This window comes from Cyclopterus lumpus, chromosome 18, assembly GCF_009769545.1.
Source record: "Cyclopterus lumpus isolate fCycLum1 chromosome 18, fCycLum1.pri, whole genome shotgun sequence".
Taxonomy (NCBI): Eukaryota; Metazoa; Chordata; class Actinopteri; order Perciformes; family Cyclopteridae; genus Cyclopterus; species Cyclopterus lumpus.
In genome coordinates this window covers 12,324,095-12,338,075 of record NC_046983.1, presented here as the reverse complement: position 1 = coordinate 12,338,075, position 13,981 = coordinate 12,324,095, and the positions used below count along the sequence as shown (strand labels likewise).

The 13,981-nt window shown below is 41.9% G+C and overlaps 1 protein-coding gene across 1 annotated transcript in view; it reads left to right on the top strand.

Annotated features, from left to right (window-relative positions):
- Positions 1 to 13,981, top strand: part of slc8a4b (solute carrier family 8 member 4b) — a 72,703-nt gene that overhangs the window by 27,639 nt on the left and 31,083 nt on the right. The window contains exons 2-9 of the mRNA XM_034557564.1: positions 6,013 to 6,259; positions 7,446 to 7,585; positions 8,033 to 8,185; positions 8,284 to 8,511; positions 8,603 to 9,001; positions 11,801 to 11,911; positions 11,993 to 12,145; positions 13,730 to 13,826. Of these exons, the coding sequence (XP_034413455.1) occupies positions 6,091 to 6,259; positions 7,446 to 7,585; positions 8,033 to 8,185; positions 8,284 to 8,511; positions 8,603 to 9,001; positions 11,801 to 11,911; positions 11,993 to 12,145; positions 13,730 to 13,826 (1,450 nt within the window). The 5' untranslated portion in view covers positions 6,013 to 6,090. The remainder of the gene's footprint in view (positions 1 to 6,012; positions 6,260 to 7,445; positions 7,586 to 8,032; positions 8,186 to 8,283; positions 8,512 to 8,602; positions 9,002 to 11,800; positions 11,912 to 11,992; positions 12,146 to 13,729; positions 13,827 to 13,981) is intronic.

Genomic DNA, 13,981 nt, shown 5'->3' with positions numbered 1-13,981 from the left:
TAGAAGTTAGGGATAAGGAGACGGAGGGGTTAGAAGATAGAGGGACGAATGGGGACAGGGAAGATGGAGGGGAGATTGTGATGGCGATAAAGAGACTGCTCCCTTGATCTCCTCCTCACTTCAGCGTTGAAGGGCCCTGATCGCAAAGTCCTGGTCTCACTGACAAACATCGACCAGGTTCTCAGGTAGCACTCATTTTGGTCTGAAACACAGAACCAACAACTTCCGTCGGGATAAAGTTCTATCTTATCTTATCGTTTTTTTTGCTTTCCCTATAACTCCCAATAGTTGGGAATGCAACTGAGAGATTAGTACCTACAAAAGAGTAGAAGGAAAGTGACAGTGCTCTAAAACCAAGGCAATTAAAAAATATACGTGTTGTCTTCAGAGAGTATATATATATATATATATATATATATATATATATATATATATATATATATATCGTAGTTACATAAATATGTCTTCAGCTGGAGAGATATTACACAAACAAACAAAACACTACCCGCCTTTGTAGCTCACACTACTCATCGAGCCACAGGTGATTCACACTAAAAACAGTGATAGGATTTCAATTCAGTTATTCTCAATATGAGGTCATATGACTTGTTATGGCTGTGCTAGCAGTGGGAAGGGGTGGCTAGATGGAGAGAAAAAAGCGGGGTGGGCTAATGCAAGGAGGAATGTTAGCAGAGCCTGTGAAGATGCGATGAATCAAATGTCATTTAACGCTCACAAATTAGCCTTCTTCTGCACTGTGTGTGTGTGTGTGTTTGAGAGAGAGAGAACGAGAAAGAGAGAGAAAAAGAGAGAGAGAGAGAGACATAGGTGATTCATGGTGCGAAAGAAAGGCAGAGCAGCAAAACACAGCTGATGTGATATGAATCAACATGGTCAATGCTCTTACTGCTTTCAATAAACGAATCGGCGTGTGTGCGTGTGTGTGCGTGTGTGTGAGCAATGTGCTTTACAGTGGGTGTGAATATGTGCGTTGTCTGCCTTCATTTCATCCTCCAGGCCCTTTGGCCCACGGTATACTTAACATTTTCCAAATTTGCTTTTGATACGAACATTGTTGTTCCGGTTTATTCAGCTGCTGCTTCTCCAGGCAGATCATTTCTCTAAGTCAGTACTGTTTATTGTTGTGGTATCCTTTCTTTTATATTGCTTTATGATAAGACATTTTCATTCTCTCTCATTATTGCTGCCTAATGCCCAGGGCTGTAGAGTTCTAATCCTTAAGATCTCATCCCTGGTTGATTTGGCGACACCTGTGGTTACTGGAGGTAACAGCAACTTTGTTTGAAACCTCTTCTACTCCGCTAGGATGCCTGCATCCATAATACACTCCGTTTCCATTTGTACGGCTTGCTCACGCAGCCACGTCAATAAACATGGCCATGTTTGGTATCCCAGCATTCAAGAAATCCTCATCTTTGCAAAGAAAGTATTGATTTTCTTTTATTTCTCATGATTTTTTCACAAGAGGAGCCCAAACACACAATGTCTAAAGTCGCGATAAATGCTGCAAGTCGTGTCTTGCAGCATTTTGACGGCGAAAACATACAGAATACACTTTGCAAGTGGATGTACTACCGGATGTACTAGCGGATGTTAGCATGGAGGTATATATATATGTATATATTATTTCTCAATAAATCTGCTCCACTTGGAGTCAAAGTTATATTTGGCAGTGTTTTTAGTGGTTATTACACAGTTATACACACTGGTATATGTTTGTGATAATACCAAAAACTAAATGTAGCTTAATTGAACCATATCCGCCTGGATCTTTTCATGAAAAACAATGTAGGAGGGTCATACTTTGTCCTGTCTTCTTCAAATTTAGTTACACACCTATACATGTACAGATACAGACACAGGCAGGTATTTATACTGAAAGATACTTTTTTATTTTTACTGACTTCAAAGGCCCACTGCTCTGTTTCTGTATGACCTGAAGGATTTCTGACACTTTCACAAGTCATCTAGGGGGTTTTCTTTCTGGAAAGACCTCATTGATGCATATAGTCAGAGTGGTTCAGAAACTACAGCCTTTTTAATTTCGGTACGTCATTTTACGTGTTTTTGCTCTCCAAAATGAGGGGAGGGGAGGATAAGAAAAAAACTCCTTCCAATATGCTCCTTTCAAAAATGCCCAGAATGACTGTTTTCTTGTTTTCTTGTGATTAGTTGGATGGCTTTAATGTGAAACATCAGATATTGTCGGGTCCGCATTAGCAGTAACTAACATTAGCAGCCCACATGGCGTTATGAGAGTGTCACAGTAATTGGAATCCAGTGCAGCAACGGTTGACTCTGCCACTAACGATGAAAACTACTACGTAGAGAGGTCATTTACAGAATGATAATACATTGTATGCTATTGCTGAAAAAAACGCTGGCCATAAATGATATACATTTTTCATCTTCAGACATTATGCCAGTCTCTTCTCTTCATCTTGTTACGTCAACGTATTCCAGCCTTTCGCCGATACGAAGACGTTGTAAACATGCATCATCAAATCATCAAATGATCTGAACACCCCGTTGGCTCGATCGAAAGCAGAACATGTTCACAGTGTACGCTGTGTCATCGTTTGGGTTTATTCAAAGCGAGACGAGATTTAATCGTCTGTGCATATTTTTTTGGCACAAATTCAAACCGTTGATACGTGTGACAGAAAATCCTGAAGTCCCTGAAACCAAAACATCAAAGTGTGCAACTTCCTAAGATTGTATAGATTAATAAAATCCATTTGTTCAAGTGTTAAAAAGGTCCCACTTAACTTGATGACAATGAATCATTGTAGCTTCTGCATAGCTCCTTTTAATCACATTTCTTTCCAGTAAAGCTGGCACTTTTTCAGGTAATATTCTGCAACTCGTATTGATTTGCTCTTTTAGTCATGTAGCCTTGCACATTTATATTATAGGGCGGCACTAGAAATGAAAGACTGAACTGACTCAAGAAAAGAGAACAGCCTTTTTTTTTTTTTTTAGCACAAATGCATCTATGAAAATGATACAAAACAGAGCTTTTTAAATCTGAAATGAAGCCACGGCTGCACGTTGAACCAGAACATTTACATTCTGTATGAAGCCTCTTTGCATCATGCATATTAACAGTCATCCTCTCATCTAATCACTTGTGTGTTTAAGTTAAATTCTATTAAAAAAAGTCAAATGTACATATTGTGGACAAAAAATGTAACCGATTTGTTTATGGATGGGGACGACAGGACAGACATGATGAGGTTGGAAGGAGAGGAGGTGTGAAGGAGAGAGCGAGCAGCAGCATGAGATATGGAGAGGTGCTTGAGACGTGAAGTGGTGTGTGCGTGTGTGTGTGTGTATGTGTGTGTGTGTGTGCGTGTAGGCGGAGAGAGAGATGGAGGACGGCAGGACATTAACTTACAGATACACAGAAAGGAGTTGAGGGAGGCTGAGAGGGAGGTGGAGATGGACAAGATGGGAAAGAGTGAGGGGGAAGAGAATAGGATATTCAGTGAAGCAGGTAAAAGGCAAAGACGGGAGAGAAAGAAGGCTGAGTGATGCTGGGGAATTAAGTCTGGAGGAAAAAGAGAGAGAGAGAGCGCAGTCAGTTTGGGGGCGTTGTGAGCACCATCAAGTTGAGTTTGTACAGTGGAGTGATGATGCACCTCAACTTATGGCAGACGAGTTATATTGTGCGTAATGTCAGCTTACGAAGAATAATGCATGGAAATGAAATGGGGGGAGGGAGGGGGGGCTGCTGTAGCGGGGGTTAGACGGCGGAGGAGAGAAGGGAGTCGAGTATTAAAGTGACGGGTTGTTGTCAGAGCAGCGAGACCCTGGAAGATGGATGAAGACAGGGTCAGCAACTCCCCACTAATGTCACCACAGATGACTAACTGTGGCCGTGTGTGTGTGTGTGTGTGTGTGTGTGTGTGAAGACGGGGTCAGCAATTCTTTCCCCGAGGCTGACTAACCGTGAGTGTGGAGTATATACATGTGTGTGTGTGTGTGTGTGTGTGTCTGTGTGTGTGTGTGAGAGAGAGAGCGTATACGAGTACAAGGTCAGCAACTTCACTTTATGTGTGACGCGGTTTGTGTTTGCATGTTTCAGTCCTCTCTCTGTATCGGTTCTCCCTGATGTGACCCAGCAGTTCAAACGGTTGCTCTCATGTCTGGTGGTCTGTTTACACTCACAGCATATGAACTCCGGCCCGGCTTGACAAGCCACCCGGCTTCCTCTCGTCACGGCAGAGCGTGCTGCTGTCGCCTCTCTGCCGCCGACTGCTTGTTCTCAGCTCGGCTAATGTTCACAAACACCGGACAGCTCGTCGTATGGTGTCTTGTTGTGTAAAGATTCGCACATGACAGACTTTCCAGGGTCCATTGGACCTGGAGGTGTCTGATGCCTGGTGAGCCGGCCTCCCACCTTGGCCCTGCTGATGCCCCGCCCCCTCCTCTCTACCTCCTTCTGTTTCATGGATTGGAGTTCCATTCATACATTGTCATATTCATGTAATGTGTTTATGTAACTTTGTAAATGCTGTTCATTCTGTACACATGACATCTATTGCATCTGTCCATCCGGGGAGAGGGATCCTCCTCTGTTGCTCTCCTGAAGGTTTCTTCCCTTTTTTCCTTGTCAAAGGTTATTTTTGGGGAGTTTTTCCTGATTCGTTGTGAGGTCCTGGGACAGGGATGTCGTATGTGTACAGATTGTAAAGCCCTCCGAGGCAAATTTGTAATTTGTGATATTGGGCTATACAAAATAAACTGAATTGAATTGAAAAATTGATTCGAGGCCACTAGTTCCGCCAGGGAAATTTGATTTGCCCGACCACGTTACTATGCAAAATAACATGTTCGTAATGTTCACATGAGAGAATGCCTTGGGGTAAAAGTCATCAAAGTTTCAACATGTTGCCCTTCACCGTGCACTCACACCAAAAGATTTATAAGCAGTAGCACAGGGAGTGGGGTACTGTTTGCCCTGAGTTCAACCTTTCAGGCTGCACTCCCTTCATTGCTTTAAGATTGAAAGCATTCACACATTTTTTTCTGTATGCAGTAAACACCACAATGACACATTATGACTTCATAAAGTTGTTACAACAAAGCTGTCGGCATCAGTGTCCAGCAGATATTGTGCTTGGTTAGTGACCATATATGTAAACTACTTTTCACCGTGCATTGTGGGATACTTTTAATCCACTTTATAGAGTATAATAATTGTATGCATTCGCAAACGTACTATATAGTGGACTATTATAGAGAATGGTGTCGTGGTGGGAGCCTCTCCACTGAATTATGAAACCAAACCTTTGGCTTTGCCTCGATGATATCAGCCCACTTACATCTTTACCTTGGTTATCTGCAATCACAATTGATTTTTAGAGTTCAGTGTTCCCATTTAAGACTAAAAACAAGTTTATAGTTCTAAAGTCCACATTTCTAATATAGTACCGTGTGCTCTGGTGCAGCTAAAAGAGGTGTCCATGCAGTCCAGATTAAAAACAAGACGTGATGGATGAAGAGCTCAGGCTTTACTTTATTATTGTAACTTTATTACAGATGCTAGCTACAAATGTATTGTCATTTACAGCTTCTTCCCAGCCTTGTTTTTATGCCCTGTAATGACCTTTCATCATTGCTTTTATTGCTTCTTCGTTTCATCCTATCTGTTCGTAATCCACCTTAAAGCACTTTGCAAACACCTCTTATTGAATTCTATTAAAAATGAAAATGCTTTTTTAAAATTTTAAATCACATTAAATACAGGGTCTTGCTGAAAGGCCCAGCTAAGATGCAGACACTTTTCCTCCCCCTGTGCTATTAACCTCACTTTAACCACGTTCTATAGGCATTAATTAAAGGCACTTGAGTTGATTTAAAAGCTGCAGAAGGTGTTTTTATTGTGAATTCAACGAAACCAACAAGAAAAAATTCATGCGCGAGTTCACTCGGCAGCGCGGTTGAAAGGTTGAATACCGACTCTCTCTTTTCTCTGTCCATCTCAAGGATTTGGACATCACTCGGCTCTGCCCCGTCAGTAGAAGTCAGTAGAGTCCAGTGAAGGCCCGACTGCTTCAGCAGAAAATGGCTCCGGCAGCCGTGTCTGTGCATCCATCCTCTCTCCCCTCCCGCCTCTCCTCGCCCCTCCTCCTCTTCCTCCTCTCCGCCTTCCTCCTCCTGTCATGTCCTGGATCGGTCCACGCAGGTTCATCTGAGAAGAACTGCTCGGCTAGTGGAGACCCCTGTCAGGAAGGTGAGTTGGTCTCATCCGTGAGAAAGCTGCAGTCTAATGTGAGGAGAGATTCACATGATGAAAGGTGTCTTACCTTAACTCTTACAGCAAGTGCAGTTTATTGAAAGGGTTAAACGGGGGAAAGACGAGTCGCCAGCCTTTGTTAGAGATGAACATAATGATGGATCAGTAAAGTCAACAAAACACAACACCACATGGCCTACTTGAGGGAAACACTGCATCCAGTACCATCTTTCTTCCTTTTAAATTGGCTCATTTATAGTATTTTGTTCATAAGGTGGCTTTTTCAATTAATTAAATTCCTTCATTTGCACAAAACAACAGTAAAGCATGAAATCCATGACCAATTGTATGCCTATGTTTTAATGGGGGCAGTGGATGCATTACATTATATGGCTTGTCTGCATTAATGCATTTATAATTAGGTTTTAGTACAGATTTCAAAGCCAATTTGTCTTCCTTACAGAATGTATATAACAGATTTTACAGTTAAAAATAGACCATGCTTACTCCATATCCAGCCAAAGAGCACTAAATCCCCTATTACTATAACAATTTGAAATATACATTTTGTTCTTTATCATATATAGTTTTGAATCTACAGTGCAGCTTTACTTCATAGTGTATTTACTTCATAGTGTATATATTTCTCATGTGGTACCAGTTTATTGGTTGAAGGAATCCTTCATTTCTAAAATAGCGTATAAATAACCTCCAAGCATTTTGCCAGTTCATTCTGTGCGACCTGTCAACAGGCTCTGCAACTAACAGGAAAGAGGTGTATTTGCCAGGTGCTAATGCATATTCAAAGGTGAACAATGTCAACAGAATATTCATAACGCACCCACACAAGGAACTCTTCACCATACAAAAGTGACAGTGTTTCATTGCCTCCCGAGCAGCTGATTCGGCCAATTTACTGCCTGGAAACTAGAGCGCATTGATTCATTTCGATACTTTTAATGAAGACAAATGAGACCAGATGGAAAATCTCCCACTTATTCTAATCCGTAATCAGGTTGTGCTGCCACTGATCCTTTTACAAAATTCTCACAACGACAGGCTGTAATATATTAGAGGGGGAGAGATCATTTAGGTGAGCCAAATATCTTCTGCGATCCTTTGCTGCAAAATTGATTAAAAACTCAGTTTGACTTATTTATTTTTTTTTTCTTTTACATTTCAGGAGTGGTACTGCCCATATGGAACCCTCAGAACCCCTCTGTCGGCGACAAAGTGGCACGGGCCATTGTTTACTTCGTAGCACTGATCTATATGTTCCTGGGCATGAGCATAGTAGCGGACCGATTCATGTCTTCTATAGAGGTAGGCAAGAGATGAATAACCACACACTTATTTTACAGTTGACAGGTCCCATTATTTCTCCTCGTGATTTCATAGTGGATTAATGCAGTTCTATATCATGTCAGTTATCACCTGTCACTGTTAGTTTGGAGAAAAACAATGGATATCATTTAATATGCTCTGTGGCATCTTGGTTAAATACTTAAATTGCTTATTATTCCTTTCCTTGCTTTTCCTCATCACTTTTTGCTCCTTTCCTTTTGTTGCATCCCCAACTTTTCTTTCCTTGTTTCTCTGCTTTTCCTCTTTCCTTTAATTTCGCTCTTCTACTCTTCTTCCCTTTCCTTGTTTTTTGTTGCTTTTCTTTTTGCCTTAACTCTCTATTCCATTTGATGCACCCTCTTCTTTTGTTCCATATACTCCTCCTCTCCTCTCCTATTGTCTCCTCTCCTCTCGTCTCCTCTCAAGGTCATTACCTCTCAGGAGAAGGAAATCACTATAAAGAGGCCAAATGGTGAGACCACTACCGCCACGGTCAGGATCTGGAACGAGACCGTTTCTAATCTCACTTTAATGGCCTTGGGTTCTAGTGCTCCAGAGATACTGCTGTCGGTCATTGAGGTGAGCACAATATGAGCCAGATGGTTGGGCTACACATTAGATTAGCAGATACAGAATGTATTGGGAACACAGTAATCTGATTTTCTCCCCACCTATAGGTGTGCGGTCACGGTTTTGAGGCTGGCTCTCTGGGTCCCAGCACCATCGTGGGCAGCGCTGCCTTCAACATGTTTGTAATCATCGCCCTGTGTGTGTACGTGGTTCCTGATGGAGAGACGCGCAAAATCAAGCACCTCCGGGTGTTCTTCGTCACGGCGGCCTGGAGTATCTTCGCCTACATCTGGCTTTACCTGATTCTGAGTGTCTTCTCCCCTGGAGAGGTGGAGGTGAGAATAGACAGAAATGAAAGCTGTTTAGAGAGGAAGGTTCAGGGATAAAAAAGAGAACGTTGTTAACTCGGTGTCTTCCCTCCTCTAGGTATGGGAGGCTGTGCTGACCTTCCTCTTCTTCCCGCTCTGCGTGGTCCAGGCCTGGGTGGCCGACCGCCGCCTCCTCTTCTACAAGTACGTCCGCAAGCGTTACCGCGCTGACAAGCGCCACGGCATCATCATTGAGACCGAGGGAGTCGCGGACGGAGGAGTGGGTATGGCTGGAGGAGGAGCACTGGGCCCGGGGGGGTTCACCAAGATGGACATGCTGGAGCTGGACGGACAGATGGCGTTGAACTGTCACAGCGATGGAGGGATGACGGAGGAGGGAGGAGCGAAAGACGAGGACGACGAGGCCAGACGGGACATGGCGAGGACACTGAAGGATCTGAAGCAAAGGCACCCGGATAAAGACATGGAGCAGCTGATTGAGATGGCAAATTATCAGGTCAGGAGGAGTGTGCTTGTATGTGCACGTCAATCGCTTGATAAGGGGTATATATTTTAAAGGCATAAGTAGGCATTTTGGGAAATATGTTTATTGTTTGTTTTTTGTCAAGAGTTGTTGAACTTATCGATACCACTCTCATGTTTGTGGATCAAGTATGACGTTAGAACTGGGCGTCGTTTAGCTTAGCTTAGCATAAAGACTGGAAGCAGCTAGCCTGGCTCTGTCCAACATTCAACGCTGAATAATTAACATGACTGTGTGCAAACAGAAACCTTGTGGTTTTTTATACAACGTTTATGAAAATGTGTGGATTGCATGCTAACAAACAGGCACAGTGACTTCCTGTAGTTGCCATTTCCCGCGAAAAAAATCACTCTAAAGCCACAAAATATCTCTTGGTCTGTTTCTATGGATTATTCAAATGCAATATAGATAGATAGATAGATAGATAGATAGATAGATAGATAGATAGATAGATAGATAGATAGATATACTTTATTCATCCCCAGGGGAAAATTAACTTTGTAGCAGCAGCAATCAAGGTTACAATATATTCAATACACTAAAATAAAATAAAATAGCAGAGTAGGACATATTAAATTTAAGAAAATTAAATAATTAAATAATAAAGAAAATAAAAAATAAAAAGTATATACAGTGTATATAAGTTAGTATAAAGTATATAAAGTGAAGCGGTGCAAGGGTTATTGATGTTGATTCAAATGGAGCAGGATATGTGTTCATAACTGAGCTTCAGAGGTGCCGGCAGGTATATTTTGTGGCATTTGTAGGCATCCGAGCGAACTGTTTCCTCAGTGCGTCCAGTTTTTATGCAAAGCTAAGCTAAATGCTTTCTGGCTCTATCTCTATACTTCTGTCAATCTTCTTATTGGACACAATGTCAAGCTAGACATGAATGTTGTGTCCACCTGTAGAAATATGATTGGATGTTACTAGTCAGCTGCTAATAATTATTAAGGCCCTTCTGACTTGATTGCTCTATCTTCTCTCCATCTCAAATCTGTTCCGTCTTTATTCAGTTTCTGAGCTCAAGATCTTTTTACATCTAGCAATAAATTGAAACATAAAGTCATGCATCACATTTCATATGTGACTCCTCTGAAGGTGACTTTGTGCTGGAGATGACGCTGTGACACATTCGGTTGTGAACATGGTGATTAGGCGACAGCACACGGCTATTATACAGAGAACATTAAAAAAAAAATTCCAGGGCAACTTATGCTCTGTTTCACAAATTACATAACTGCCTTAGTTTATTTATTATAGACCATGGAGACATAATTATGTGTACACACCAAATATAAACAAAGTTATAAGGAAGTGAAATAGTCGTCTGAGCATCAGGTACCTACACAGTCTCATAAACATAAAACATAAACATTTTGTGTTATGTGCTGATGAAACCACTAGTGGGCAGAAAGGAAGGTGCCGGTTGGTTTGATTGACAGCACTGTAACGTGCAGCCCCTCTGACATCCAGGTGATTTTTTGCCCGGTAAGTTGTATGAACATTAGGTTTGTTAGTGTGAAGGTTCATCCTTGGACTTGTAACACAAGGTCCACTTGTTAGCTTTCTTTCTGAGTTTACAGCCACATCGCACACACTGAGCTCATGAGGAAGACTGTGAGTCAAAAACTTGAAAAGATAAGCCACCAAGGGGACCTTGATTTAGATTTACAATTTGTGAATTTAAATTTATTAGTTATTAAAACGTATTGCTTGGTCTTAAATTTAACTTTTGGTTAAATTTGGCATTAGTTGTTAATGTTGTTGTTGTTAATGTCTTAATAATCAACCACCAGGTTAATTTGTTCTCATCCCTGGGTTCTAATAGATGACTCACACACACACACCTCTTTAGCAAGTAGCAAGTTATACTCACATGAATAATTTGTATGTATTCATGTTTATGAATACTAATCATCAAACTAGCACATTAAGGATTCCTGTTCCCTCCTTTAATGCTGGACTGTAGAAGCTGTCCAGGTTTCTGCTGGTCTCCCTTTCTCTGCTTTCTCCTCTTCCTTCCCTTGCCTCCTCTCTAAGTCATTTCTTGGTTTTGGCCGTTGTTTTTTTGGTGGTGAGAGAAGGAAGTTTGGCAGGCACCCCAAGGTGCACTGGGCAACTTCCAGATGTTTGATCGCATCCAAGCCTCCCGCCCCCTGCAGCTACTCCCTCAGCCTTGTGCTGTAAATAGAAATGGCAGCTGCCTTGGAAATGTATCTCAGCCAAATAGATCAACGCTTTTAGTGGTCATTATGAAGAATTAAATTAAATAAGATGGGAGTTCCCCGTGGCGGAATGGAACTTCCATCGAGTGAGGCCAGTTTGCTCGGCAAAACCAGATCAACTTTTAACTAAACTAACAACTACGGCTTCAATTCCTGCAAAGAGATTCTGATTTTATAAGGATTCTGGAGTAAAACTGCTGCTTCACATTTGTGAATGTCCTATTTGTTGGATCGTTGGGATCCTAAATTGCTATTCGGACATTCATTCTCATTGGGATCAGCTGCTTATTTTTTTTTAAGTTTGTGCAGGTTGTTCATTTCAGAGGTTCAAAGGTTAATACTTCAGGGAACTGCATGATGTCAAATCTTTCCTTCATTCCATTTATTTTAAGTGATATCTGTGTCAAAAACCACAGAGAAACCTCACGCATCCAGTCTATTTAAGTGTTCTCAAGTAACTCTGTAGCTGACCTTTGGCCTTAGAAAAGTTCCCCAAGAGAGATACGATAGATCAATTTGTCAATGGATTGGTTTTGTTGATCAGGTCCTGATGCAGCAGCAGAAGAGCAGAGCGTTCTACCGTATCCAGGCAACCAGGATGATGATCGGAGCCGGCAACATCCTCAAGAAGCATGCTGCCGACCAGGCTCGCAAGGTGACTCACACTTAATCTCCACTCATCATCCGTTATTCAAAATTAGGAAACTCCGACCTGACTTCTTTTTCTTCTTCCCAGGTGGTGAGCAGCAATGAGACCCAGGCACAGGAGGACGACCCGCACACCATCCGGATGGAGTTTGAACCCGCTTTGTACCAGTGCTTTGAAAACTGTGGCTCCCTGAAACTGACGGTTGCCAGACGCGGAGGAGACTCTGGAGTTACTGTCAAGGTATGTGTGGCATTCAGGCAAGACGGTGGAGTTAGGAATCAAACTGTGTATATACACATGTTTGTGTATGTGTGTGAGGGAGGGAGAGGAGCCAAACAACTCCAGAGAAAAGCAAACAGCATGGAAAACACAAACATCCACTCTGAACTGATTTCACTCACATCTTTGGCAGTTTTCCTGGTCTTGATCTGATCTCAATCGGAGCATGTTGTCACCTCTAGAGAGCTTCCTTGTTCTTTTCTTTGGTCACATGCTGGTACAGCTTTAGAAGTGGGTGATACAGGAGAGCTGAGAGACAAAAATACAAAACACTTCATTCTCCAGATTTTCAGACTTCAGTTCAAAACATATCCTCTGGCAAAGGCTCATGGATTCTGGGCTTAATGCTGGCCTCATACTCTGATTAAGAGATTTCCTTTAAAGTCTCTCACAGGGTGTCTGTGTCAGTGAAATGGCACCTGATCTGCTTCCTATTACTTCAGGGGCTTTGCTTGACTGTGTCTCTTCTGATCTTCTTCCTGTATACAAATGAAACTATGATGCAATATCAGTGCTGTCTCTACGGGGAGTCTTATGGCATGGCCTCAGTCTGCCGTCTACCGAGGCCTGATGTTGTTAAGTGAAGTAGCCTCTTGAGCCCACACAGGCTTTCTCAGTGAGGCTACTTGTGGTTGATGGCGCACTTGTTGAAACGGTCAACAGTTCCAAGAGTCTATTCTTCACACACACTTCACAGGCTGCAATCTAAGTCTCGTTGAATATACAAGAAAAGTTCAAAGACATCTACAATGTCCTTTATCCTCTTAAAAGGTTTAGTGAGCTTTAGGTTTGCTAGAATAGTTAGTAGATGGCAAGACAGGGCCACCAAAACATTATATCCCATCCATACCATAAGAAAACATATTCTTATATCATTGCCTGACTTTCCTGTTTTTACAAACACATCAACATAATTTCTGAAAAATATGAATCCTCAGTATACAGCAGTTCCAGCATTCACAGCTTGTGTAATGGGTACATCGAAAAAAGGTTTAGCACTGAGTCACCCAATTCATACACAATTCATAAAGAGAAAAATAAAGACAAATTGTGTGAAATAGAGCAGTGCCGAGAGAAAGTGACTGATTCGGCCTTTCCTACAGACCTTCTTAGACAATTTAAAGTAGTCTGAATCTTTACTATATTCATATAATGACAATAGACAATGAGGGCAAATGTCTAAGGCTGTGTATGGTATGAAGAGGGTTAATAAACAGGCCAGATGGAGAGAATGGAGAGGATACAGGGAAAGTTTTGTTGTACCATCTTCAAAGTCTTTATTACCATGCTGTATCTGACCAGAGGGCCCAGTTTAATGAAGCAGTTCATCTTGTTTTCCCTCACACTTTCTTTGCCGTCCTCCCCTCTCTCTCTCTCTCTTTCTCTCTCTCTCTCTTCTTCTCTGTTCTCTGTGTCCTCCCTCTCCCTTTGTGTTTATCTGCCCTTTTCGTATATCATTTCCCTTCTGTTTCATGTTTCGACGTCTCTTTCCGCTCACCCTCGTGTCAACCCGCTTCCCATCTCTCTGTGTTCTTATCTCCCCAGGTGGATTATCGCACGGAGGACGGTACAGCAAACGCAGGTTCAGATTATGAGTTTGCCGAGGGAACGCTGCTTTTTAAACCAGGAGAGACCTTGAAAGGTAAAAAATACAGCAATACTTTATGGCATATTTAAAAAAGAGACTTCCCTGAGACTTAGGCTCAAGTAGCAGAGGTCATCTGCAGCACCTTAGGCAACCTTTTCCACTGGCTTTGGAAAGAATATGATTTTAAAGTGTATTATTGGAATAATTAC